The following is a 12,543-nucleotide window of genomic DNA, read 5'->3' on the forward strand; positions in this document are numbered from 1 at the left end:
CTACAGAAAGGCTTGACAATATAAATAAGTTTTAACTATTGTTAAAAACAGTGGCATGATTGGTAGATCTGACAGACTGTGCAAGATTGTTCCACAGAGTTGGGTTAATGAATGCTATTGGATGGTCACCTTTTTATTTGGAGTTTTTCCAGGGATAGATAAAAGGCTTAGATTTGTGGATCGGAAGGCTCGGGAGGTCAGCATTGTAGCTACAGGCGAGGTCATGTAGTGCTGGAGTGTCAAACTCATTTGAGTTCACCACATTCACCCCAATTTGATCTCAAGTAGGCCAGACCATTGTATTTGTTGATTAATAATCACTAAATCACAATTATTCCAAATTGTCCCTATTGTTTTGGGGCAAAAAATTACAAGGATGTTCAGAAAATATTTACATTTATTCTCATCTCTATATGTAGTTAAATATGTATTTAAGCCCCGTGTGTCATATCTTCGGGGGCCAGTTTTTTGTGTGTGATTCTCATGTGCGTAAGAGTTTCACGTGAGTACATATGCTTCTTGTGAGTGATTTGCCATGTTACCAGGTCCCAGCATTCCTGTGCCACCCAAGTCAAGTCTAGTCTTGTTTCCATGTTCCAAGTTTTTGCCTTCCACTTATCTGAACTCGTTTCTTGGACCTCGCCTCTTTGCCTTGCATTTTGTGCTTTTACTGTTTCGGACTGCCAATCTGTGTTTTGACCTCTGCCTGGATTAAACTATGCTCTAAACCACATCCTTGCCTTGGAGTCCTGCGTTTGGGTCCTACTGCTAGCCAGTGCTCGTGACAGTAGGTGACCTTAATTGACATGAAAGGTGTCCAAAATAAAATGCAATATTATTATAAAACAATTGCAATTTCAGGTGACATGGTGACACAACTGGTTAGAGTGGTGGCCTCACAGTTCTGAGGACCGGGGTTCAAATCCTGGCCCCACATGTGTGGAGTTTGCATGTTCTCCCCGTGCCTGCGTGGGTTCTCTCTGAGCACTCTGGTTTCCTCCCACATCCCAAAAACATGCAACATTAATTGGACACTCTAAATTCCCTCTAGGTGTGATTGTGAGTGCGCCTGTTGTTTGTCTCCATGTGCCCTGAAATTGGCTGGCAATCAGTTCAGGGTCTACCCTGCCTCCTGCCCGATAACAGCTGGGATAGGCTCCAGCACTCCTGTGACCCTTGTGAGGATAAGCCACTCAAAAAATGGATGGATGAAGGATTTATTGCTATCCATATACTCAAAACATTACAAATGATCTCTATTTTTATTCCGGGAGGTTTGCATTTCTATTCTGGTACGTTTTACAAAGAATTATCTGTTTAACAATAATAATCATGATCATAATAACCTTTGTTCTGATGTAATGTCATCATTTTTTTTTCATCTGGTGTCAGGAAAGACCACACGGCACACTTGATGTAAAAAAAATGAACGCAATTGAACAGAATCCCTTGACCAAAGAAAAATACACGCTCAAGTATGGTGCAACATTTTAAAGCTCGAGTGTCGTCAAACAGATGATTTTTGGTATATTATTAATGAAAAACCCACAGCCAATATGGTCCTATGTGTTTTTTCATGTATACAGCTTTTTGTAACTCCCGCCATGAAAATCTTCTCAGGGATTTGTTGTCGAGAAGAAGCAGGAAGTGACGTAAAGGACAGCGGCACCCCCTCGTGGACTCGTTTGATTCCATTAGTTTTACCTCCGGGAAGGTAGCTCGTTTTTCCTTCATGTTAGCCAAAATGCAGGCTCATTGCATTGCTGGACATTGCTTGAACACTCGGGAGAATAGAATTACCCTTCATAAGTTTGAAAGAGACCCTGTTCATTGTGAAAAATGGATTGCACGGGTGTAGAGAACGAGGTTCGTGGGTTCCAAATAACAGGTAGGGGTGTATACAGCTCCAAAAAAATAATAATAGTTTGGGGCAAACCACGTAATCGGTCTCTCTTATAACGTAGCAAAAGATCCGTGTATGAAATGTGTTGATGTGCGCATACTGCTACTAAAAAAAATAATAGTGTGGGCCGGACCATATAATCGGTCTCTCTCATAACGTAACAAAAGATCCACGTATGAAATGTGTCGATGTGCGCGTCGCCCAGCCAACAATGTCTCGATAGTGTTCATCGCGTACTGCGGCAACTTTGAACATACCCCTAAAAGCAACATAGCTCGGTTCCACCTCCTCCTTATATGCCACCACGGGCGCTGAAACTCAGAGGCACCGCTCGGCTCTGTCATAAACTACACTGGCTGGCTGCAATTAGCCGCGATGGCTCATCTCCGCCGCGGGAGTGGATCGGACGGGATGCGGTTTGGCCGTGATCGGATATCATCTGAATATGGCTCGAAACAATAGTGTAATATTCCCCTGAGGGCTCGAAACAATAGTGTAATATTCCCCTGAGGGCTCGAAACAATAGTGTAATATTGCTTCGGTAACTTCACTCGGTTGTGTGGTGTTGTCCTTTTCGAAAAGAGCTTCGGTGTCAGAAGGGGCGTCAGAAAAATGCGAATATCTCTGTTGTTCGGGTTCCATAGTAGGCCCAAATCCATGCAATCAAAGACATTTATTCAAATGGCCAGCCCAACTCACCACAGATTCCACCCGTCAATGTGGCACGATAAACACAATTGGAATAACACAACACTCAATTTCAAACCATCCAAAGTGTAAAGATGTTTGTGCATATTGTTAATGAGCAAGATTACCATTTATTATTATTTCCTTGTTGAAATTATTGCTCTACACTGGATCCCAATCTTTGATGTCACACTATTTACAAACTTAGCCTGCATATCCCAGAGTCAGTGTCTACCATTTCCTTTTGTAACCAAAGATTATTGTTTGGTGGATTAGTTGCATCTGGACAGAGTTCAACCCAAACAATAAAGTGTGCGTTCCAAAGTGTTCAGATGTTGCTCAACCATAAAAATATACTGCACTTGTTTTTCCAGGGCCTAGGCATCATTAAAATATATGAAAGGACCGACTGTACAAGTGGAAGGTTATGGTCGAACTGACCTTTGTGATTCCCTGCTGGAAAGCCTCCTTGGCCAGCTTAGCAGGACCATCCAGTGATTTGCCATCATCTTCTGGGCCCCAGCTGGCACTATATATGTGGATGTACTGAGGATTTAGACCAAGCGAGTGAGCCTCCACCACATCTGTCACCTCCCCATCCAACATACGGACTCCTGTAAATGCACAAGCAAAGCAGCTCAAATTAGGTAAGCAGTTAAAGACGTGAGAGGTGGAGCAGAAAGAACAGCGGCGTAAAATTCAGCCTCAGAAGTTAGAGATGTTAAAATTTACGAAGGGGAGATAAACATGGGGTAACAAGTAGGGGAATGTTTTCATCAGTTGACATCTTACTATTACTGCCTGCAACGAGAAAAAAATACAAACTGGGAAAATAAAGATTTCCAATCCCCTTGTAATGTGGCAAAAGTGTACTCATACGTGCTGATTTGATCCACAAACAACTGAAAAATGAGCAGAGAGTTCAGTGAGCATGCAACACAATTGTATGTCCACAGGGTAGAACCAAAATGACACCTTTAATCACACCTGGACACGCCGCTGCGTTGCCATTTGATGTGAGCAGCCTCAGATCAGTCTAGTGAACATTAATGCCAGTAGAGAGGTGTGAAATGAACCACCTTCAAATGAGCTCTAGACCCGCAGAGCTCGGACAAGATTGACATTCACATTAAGACTTCAATAACCGATTCCAGACAACCTGCTGAGTGCCTTTATCAGAGCTGCACACAAACAAATAAGTGGTCTCTCTGGAGGTAGAAATTCAGCTCTCAAAATTTTGAAAACCAAGTACCAAAGAGTGACACACAGAAAATGTTTACTTTGTAATCATGATGTGCAAACTGCTGTTATAATCACTATTATTACAATTCTCTTTTACTTCCTGCAGATCAGCTACGCAAACAGTTCCCAGGAGCATCAGTAAGTCAGAGAGGTAGGTGATAGTGGCACAGATGAATGTGTCTATGCATGCCAACATAAAGCAAAGAGATGGAGGAGCAAACATTAATTGAGCCAACTAATGTCAACTGCAGTGTTTAAACGCTTATCACATATCATTGCTCCGCAAGGGTACAACCATTAAAGTGTCCCCTATTGTACTTGCGAACATACAGAAGCAAAATACAGCTGCTCATTAGCACGCTCTCAGGACGTGAACAGATTCGCAGAGGATTAATTCCTGAAAAGCAGGGCCACTCTGTTGCTACATTAGGAGACAAATGGTAATGAAGACAAAGGAGAGTTATGGGGAACATCTGGAATGGGACTGATTCAAGTTCCTCAGAGCCTGCATGAAACATCGGTCTGGTAACGTGCAAATTAACAGATCATTTGATGCCAAAACAAATATCCTTCGATTAATTACAGGACTTTTCCAGAAGCATCTTAAAAAAATGAATAAACTATTTTGAATAGATTGCCCAGGCCAAAATCAAGCACCTCAAAAGTCAAATTGAAGTTTAACCAAAACTTACTGGAAAAATATGGCTTAAAGGTCTAACCATCATAATTCATTTATTACTCCTCCCCCCTCGTGGCTGAGAACAATATCCATAACTTCAAGCTTCGATTCCTTTTCTGCTCGGTGTTCTGTTCAGGGTCACAGTACATCCACAGCTCAACCCAAGTGACTTTGGTGAGACCCAGGTCAACACTGTGAACTGTTTGCCAGACAATTAGAGGCTACATGTCGATTTACAACCAATCACACTCAGATTCACACCTATGGGCAATGTTGAGTCTTCTATTGACCTAATTTGCATATGGAGAAAACATGCTAACCCCACTCAGCTGCCCATATGTATTACATAAATAAATTCAAGATACCATCCTCAACAGCATGTATTGGAGGTGAAAGCACATAATCTGCACCCATATATCCTGTAATACGCACCCCCAAATTTGACCTCAAATTCTGGAAACGCCTTTTATCTATGTACAATGCATTTTTACAATGCATGATTTTGCTTCAACCCATATGATGAAAACACATAGTATGAGCTGTATTTAGCTTTTTTTTTTAAAGTGATTCTAAAGTTAAGCACTTTATTTGAACACGTAATATTTTCTTTTTTAATTTACTTGCTCTTATTTTGAAATTTGCATCTTTTTTTTAATTACGTGATGAAGTGATGAATTAAGTGCATGAGAACACATGCAGTTGTGCTCATATGTATGATTACACAGGGAAAATGTGTAAGATTAGTGCAATTCTTTAAAGAAAGAGGGAAGGAAGGGGCTATGAAGGGGCTGATGAAACACACTTAATTTTATTTGATTGGGATTCAAATTAACCAGTCAAGAATTACAAAACCATTCTCACGAAACTGAACATAACGAAAAATAAATTAATGTTGGTTGTTTTTCGGTCATCAGTTATATTTAAGAAAAACAAATTTAACAAATTCTGCCAGGGTTTGTCAACTTATCAGCAAAACTCGTCATACAGTAGATACGCAGTCATACGTAAAAGTTTCTTTCGGCTTGTCCCGTTAGGGGTCGCCACAGCGTAACGTCTCAGATGAATGCTCATATTTGTTTGGCACCGTTTTTACGCTGGACGCCCTTCCTGACGCAACCCCATGTATCCCTCTAATATTGGGATGAAAGTGTAGGATAGAAATTTTTCATAACCACGAGGTGGCGGTGGACTATTGGAATGAAAATATACAGCTTTTTCATAGCAGCCAGAGGGCAGTATAAACCTTTATAAAACAGAATATTTTTTTTTCCATTTTCAGCTATACCTATGTACAATGCACACTATTCACGTTTCACAATTTCTGGGGGCAATATTATATACGTGAAATTGTATTGTATATTAAATTATATACGATGAAGCAATCATAGAGGGTGATGTTATATGCTGACAGTTACCCACTTATTAATTTCAACTGTCATGATGCAATGCCCCAAGGTGACGCTATTACTTTGTAAACACCTGCCTGTTCCTTCTCCATTAAAGACGGTCTAGTCTCTTGTTTCGTACCACCAGAAAAAAAGATGTAGCTCTCTAAGTAACACAGTCATGAACAAAATCACAGAAGTGTGTTAAAAAAAAGAAAAAAGTCTTACTCCTAAAAAGTATATATAATATTATTGTAAGAGTATGCACAGTTTGAATGTGAATATAGTAAAGTAATTAAAAAAATGTTTAGAGGGGCAACAAATAATTGATTATTTGATAACTAATCGATTGGCAAATTAATCAACAACTATTTTGATAATCGATAAACTGTTTAGTAAATATTCTCAGATTTTGATAGTCCCCCACGAAAGGAGTTCGATTATCTTTGTGTTGAATAAAAAAAAAAAAAAGACTTGCAAAAATCAGCTTTTACTCTGGTAAACAATGATCAACATTTTTGCTTGTTTTCTGATATGTTGCAGACCAACTTATGTTTCGGCATTTTCTGCTCTGTCAATTTAAAAAAAAAAATGTCCTGTTTTTGAACAAACGGAGATGTTAAATGTTTTTTTTAATCCAATTAATCGAGGATTTGAAAAAAATGTCAAAAGATTCTTTCATTGATTTTCCGTACCGCTTATCCTCGCTAGGGTCACAGGCAAGCTGCAGGGTATCCCAGCTGACTCAGAGGCAGGGTACACCCTGAATTGGTTGATAACCAATTGCAGGGCATATCGAAACAAAAAGCCATTCGCACTCACATTCACACTTAAGGACAATTTTCGAGTATTCAATTTATCTACTATGCAAGTTTTTGGGGTGTGGCTGGAAACCAGAGTACCCGGAGAAACATGCAAACTCCACACAGGAGGGGCTGGTATTTGATCCCTGGTCCTCAGATCTGTGAGGTAGATGTGCCAACCAGCCTCCACTGTTACTGGTCAACTGATTAATCAATTTTTAAAATAACTATTAGCTCTTGCCTTACATTAGTTAAATCAAAATGAGTCATCTGGATAAGTTCCAGGATGCCCATGACCCCAGTGAGGATAAGCGTTAAGGAAAATGAATGGATGGATAGTCAAGTTGCTTTACTTTTAGATTTATAATACAGTAATTGATGTCTACTATGCCTGTTTGACAAAATTCTACTTAAAACCATCTCCATACAGTTAATAAAGAGTTAGATCATTTAAGGCTGGAACACATTAATTCATGACATTTGATGCTTCAAAATTGTAAAACCGACACCATGGAGCATATTTTATTCATCCCTGGAGGTTCAATTTAGAAAATCTATTGGCACGTGTATAAAATATTTTGAGTATATGAGATGTGAAGTGTGTTCTTCAAGTCAATCTAAAGCAATTTTAAAACAAGCACAGCTGAAACAAAGTGCTGTGCATACATTTAAATTCAACATAATTATTATTATTTGAACATAACATAATTTAAAACAAATAGGACAATAACAGAGTAAAACAAACAATACAAACTAATATGATACGAAAACAAGGTCTCTTGCTTTTTTGAAAGCCAACGAATAAAATGGATTATAAAGCCGGTTTGAAATATTTTATGAAGTCAATATGAAAAGTTATCGAGGCTGTCCCATCTATAATCTTCTGGCTTTCATAAAACGAAGCAGCAAAAACCTGAATACAAAAAACGGAGTAAAGCATAGGACGTAAAATGCTCACCTCCAGTCCACATGTAGTTCAACACAGTGTGCAGTATTTTTCCAATGCTGTATTTTTAAAAATGCGTTTTTAAAATCAAATTTTTGGAGGGCTGGGGGGTATATAAAAGTCACATCATTACGGTATTGTTGAAGTCTGATTATCTAGTTATTATCTTTTTTAAAAAAATCTCTTGTGAGTCTTGTTCTTGGTGATTAATTAAAGTGGATTCTGATTTACCGTCCCTTTTTAGCTTATTAAAGGCAATTTTGATGTGGTGAATCCAAATGTCACTTTTGTTTTGCTTAATTACTCAACCTTTTGAACTATGGCCATATGCTTTAGAGGTTTAAATAAATGGAGGTGATGATGTAACCTTAAAATTTACAGGTACAGACAAATAAACGTTTTTTTTTGCAACCGACTGTTTTGAATTAATGAATCCTTCACTTAACAGGCCTCGGAAAAATATCGTAGAATTGAATAATTGTGGGTCTTTACATTTTTAGACAAATGCAAATGAGACACCTGAGAACATATCTAAATATCAGAATTGTTACAATGCACTCACCTCCAACTTTAGCATTATAAGCCACACCAACGCCGCATACACCATTGTTCGCTGCAGCTGCAACCTCTCCTGCACATCGAGTTCCGTGTCTAAGAAGAGAGCAGAAATCAATGTCCATGCAAGACAATTCAAAAGGATGTATTTACAAGTGAATCCTGAGCAATTAAGGGTTGTTAGATGTTAATTGCGATGACCTTTTTTGTTTTTCTGAATGTTAATTGTGAATCCCAGAAGGCCTGAAATTCATTCAATTTGCATATCTTTTGGGTTGAGTGGTACAACAGTTGACATAAGATCCACAGTATAACATATCTAAAAGCATTTGCAGTTAGAGGTGTCCCATACTGTGCAAATTCAGGTAAAAAAACAAAACAAAAACACAAAAAAACCCCATCAGCACTTAGTTGTATTTTATATCAAACTGCAACAGGTTTTAGAGAGCAAAGAAAAACCTAGGGAAAGTTGAAAAAAATATTGCAGGATGCCAAATTTTTAGTGAGATCCATACACATTATGAATTAATATACTGCAAACTAAACGATGCATTTCGTGTATGTTCAAATAAGAGAAGTGCTTCATTTAAACACGACACATTTTGTAATATGCCCGTTCCTGTATTTATGCCAAAAGTAGTATAATTTACATACACTAAATGGTGCATTCATTATTCATCTTAATTTTTAGCATGCTGTTTTGGCGCATCCCCCAATTTTCCACTTGGCTGTTTCGTAGAAATGGGGCAGTCACAGAACTGGTTGAGGGTGGGCCGGAGAGTCCTATTAGGAGAATTGCCTTCAGAGGTACGTATTAAACATTGAATGTCGGAACAGCAGGACAGGGAAATGATTTTTCACATCAAACACTCGCTTCTCCTGCACGTTGCGTTGAAAGGAATGTGACTGTTAAGTATTTCTCAAACAAGACAACAGAATTTCTGATTCCAGGATTCTGATGTGAAAGCAAATGCCCGGCTGCAACAGCTGGAAACAGGCTCAAGTAGGGCCAGCCCTGGGCAATGTGATGACAATGTGATGACAATGTGACTTTAAAACAATTACTATAATTGAAAATCGAAAAATGAAAAAATAATTGTTGTCTACTCTGCATTTATAATAGTGCATCTACTCCTGACAGAGACAGGCCTATCTAATATGGAAGTAAATAAGTGCCACCAGGATTTGAATTTGAAATGCCACAGAAAACAGGATTTGAATTTGAAATTTAAAGTGATCCCACTTTCAACAGTTGCATTTCATTGTAACTTTTCAACGTTAACAATTTGCAGTTACACGTGACGTCACATACCATGAAAGCGTAACTGGATTGGCTGGCTCTTTGGTTCTGACCTGAAGTAACCCTGCCTGGTGGTACAGATGGTAATTTTTAGACAGCGAATTGCAGCCAGTTGAATTTCAGACAGCGAACTTTACATTTCAAATTCGAATCCTGCTTTCTGTGGCATTTCAAATTGAAATCCTGGTGGCACATACTTACTTCCATAGTCTAAAACTTTATCTTAATAGCCACATCAATGAACTGAAATATCTGATCATCCATACATCCATCCATTATCTGAGCTGCTTATCCTCACAAGGGTCGCTGGAGTGCTGGAATCTATTCCAGTTATATTTGGGCAGGAGGCGGGGGGTACTCCCTGAATTGGTTGCCAGCCAACCGCAGGGCACATAGAAACAAACAATCTCTCGGATTCACAATCACACCTAAGGGCCATTTAGAGTTTCCAATCAACCCTACCATGTATGTTTTTAGGATATGGAAGGAAACTGGAGTGCCGGAGAAAACCCAGGCAGGCACAGAGAGGACATACAAACTCCACACTGGCGGATCCAAGATTTTAACCCCAGTTTGCAGGGCTGTGAGGAAAACGGTCTAACTAGTCGTTCAGTGTGCCGCAAGTATCGACTCAATGTAGATGAATCTTTCACGACAAAAAATTGTTAACAGAGGTGATGATCTTGACAGAACGCATTGTCAATGATGTAAAATACGCCAACATATCAATGTAAATGTACACTCATAAATACTGCAAGTTTTCAGTTGCAGTTGAAGTCCAAGATATCTTCTTTTCCTTTCGGCTTGTCCCGTTAGAGGTCGCCACAGCATGTCATCTTTTTCCATCTTAGCCTATCTCCTGCATCTTCCTCTCTAACCCCAACTGCCCTCATGTCTTCCCTCACCACATCCATAAACCTTCTCTTTGGTCTTCCTCTTGCCCTTTTGCCTGGCAGCTCCATCCTCAGCATCCTTCTAACAATATACTCACTCTCTCGCCTCTGAACATGCCCAAACCATCGAAGTCTGCTCTCTCGAACCTTGTCAGCAAAACATCCAACTTTGACTGTCCCTCTAATGAGCTCATTTCTAATCCTATCCAACCTGGTCACTCCGAGCGAGAACCTCAACATCTTCATTTCTGCTACCTCCAATTCTGCTTCCTGTTGTTTCTTCAGTGCCACGTCTCTAATCCGTACATCATGGCTGGCCTCACCACTGTTATGTAAACTTTGCCCTTCATCCTAGCAGAGACTCTTCTGTCACATAACACACCAGACACCTTTCGCCAGCTGTTCCAACCTGGTTGGACCCGTTTCTTCACTTCCTTACCACACTCACTATTGCTCTGGATTGTTGACCCTAAATATTTGAAGTCGTCCACCCTCGCTATCTCTTCTCTCTGTAGCCTCACTCTTCCCCCTCCACTTTTCTCATTCACGCACATATATTCTGTTTTACTTCGGCGAATCTTCATTCCTCTCCTTTGCATGCATGTCTCCATCTTTCTAATTGTTCCTCTGCATGCTCCCTGGTTTCACTGCATATCACAGTATCATCTGCAAACGTGGTCCAAGGGGATTCCAGTCTAACCTCATCTGTCAGCCTATCCATTACCACTGCAAACAGGAAGGGGCTCAGAGCTGATCCCTGATGAAGTCCCACCTCCACCTTAAATTCCTCTGTCACACCTAAGGCACACCTCACCATTGTTCTGCTGCCATCATACATGTCCTGTACTATTTTAACATACTTCTCTGCCACACCAGACTTACGCATGCAGTACCACAGTTCCTCTCTTGGTACTCTGTCATGGGCTTTCTCTAGATCCACAAAGACACAATGTAGCTCCTTCTGACCCTCTCTGTACTTTTCCACTGGCATCCTCAAGGCAAATAATGCATCTGTGGTAGTCTTTCTAGGCATGAAACCATACTGTTGCTCGCAGATACTTACTTCTGTCCTGAGTCTAGCCTCCACTACTCTTTCCCATAACTTCATTGTGTGGCTCATCAACTTTATTCCTCTATAGTTCCCACAGCTCTGAACATCCCCTTTGTTCTTAAAAATGGGAACTAGAACACTTTTCCTCCATTCTTCAGGCATCTTTTCGCCCGCTAGTATTCTGTTGAATAAGTTGGTCAAAAACTCCACAGCCATCTCTCCAAATTGCTTCCATACCTCCACTGATATGTCATCAGGACCAACTACCTTTCCATTTTTCATCCTTTGTAGTGTCTTTCTGACTTCCCCCTTAGTAATCATTGCCACTTCCTGGTCCTTCACACTTGGCTCTTCAACTCTTCCTTCTCTCTCATTTTCTTCATTCATCAACTTCTCAAAGTATTCTTTCCATTTATTTGGCACACTACTGGCACCAGTCAACACATTTCCATCTCTATCCTTAATCACCCTAACCTGGTGCACATCCTTCCCATCTCTATCCCTCTGTCTGGCCAACCTGTAGAGATCCTTTTCTCCTTCTTTCGTGTCCAACCTGGTGTACATGTCTTCATATGCCTCTTGTTTAGCCTTTGCCACCTCTACCTTTTCCCTACGTCGCATCTCAATGTACTCCTTTCGCCTCTCCTCAGTCCTCTCAGTATCCCACTTCTTCTTCGCTAATCTCTTTCCTTGTATGACTCCCTGTATTTTGGGGTTCTACCAACAAGTCTCCTTCTCCCCTTTCCTACCAAAAGACACACCAAGTACTCTTCTGCCTGTCTCTCTGATTACCTTGGCTGTCGTTGTCCAGTCTTCCGGGAGCTTCTGCTGTCCATCGAAAGCCTGTCTTACCTCTTTCCGAAAGGCCGCACAACATTCTTCCTTTCTCAGCTCCCACCACATGGTTCTCTGCTCTACCTTTGTCTTCTTAATCTTCCTAGCCACCACCAGAGTCATCCTACACAATACCATCCTATGCTGTCGAGCTACACTCTCCCCTACAACTACTTTACAGTCAGTAACCTCCTTCAGATTACATCGTCTGCACAAAATATAATCCACCTGCGTGCTTCTACATCCGCTCTTGTAGGTCACTCTA

At 40.3% G+C, this 12,543-nt stretch overlaps 1 protein-coding gene across 13 annotated transcripts in view; it reads right to left on the reverse strand.

Annotated features, from left to right (window-relative positions):
- Positions 1-12,543, reverse strand: part of furinb (furin (paired basic amino acid cleaving enzyme) b) — a 134,262-nt gene that overhangs the window by 37,385 nt on the left and 84,334 nt on the right. For all 13 annotated transcript variants that reach the window (XR_009795391.1, XM_061822730.1, XM_061822729.1 and 10 more), the window contains 2 exons: positions 8,208-8,296; positions 3,032-3,204 (listed from right to left, as the gene is read on the reverse strand). Coding sequence is in view for 12 of the 13 variants with exons in the window: in XM_061822730.1 (XP_061678714.1) it covers positions 3,032-3,204; positions 8,208-8,296 (262 nt within the window). In the remaining variant the exon portion in view is untranslated. The remainder of the gene's footprint in view (positions 1-3,031; positions 3,205-8,207; positions 8,297-12,543) is intronic.

This window comes from Syngnathoides biaculeatus, chromosome 6, assembly GCF_019802595.1.
Source record: "Syngnathoides biaculeatus isolate LvHL_M chromosome 6, ASM1980259v1, whole genome shotgun sequence".
Classification (NCBI taxonomy): Eukaryota; Metazoa; Chordata; class Actinopteri; order Syngnathiformes; family Syngnathidae; genus Syngnathoides; species Syngnathoides biaculeatus.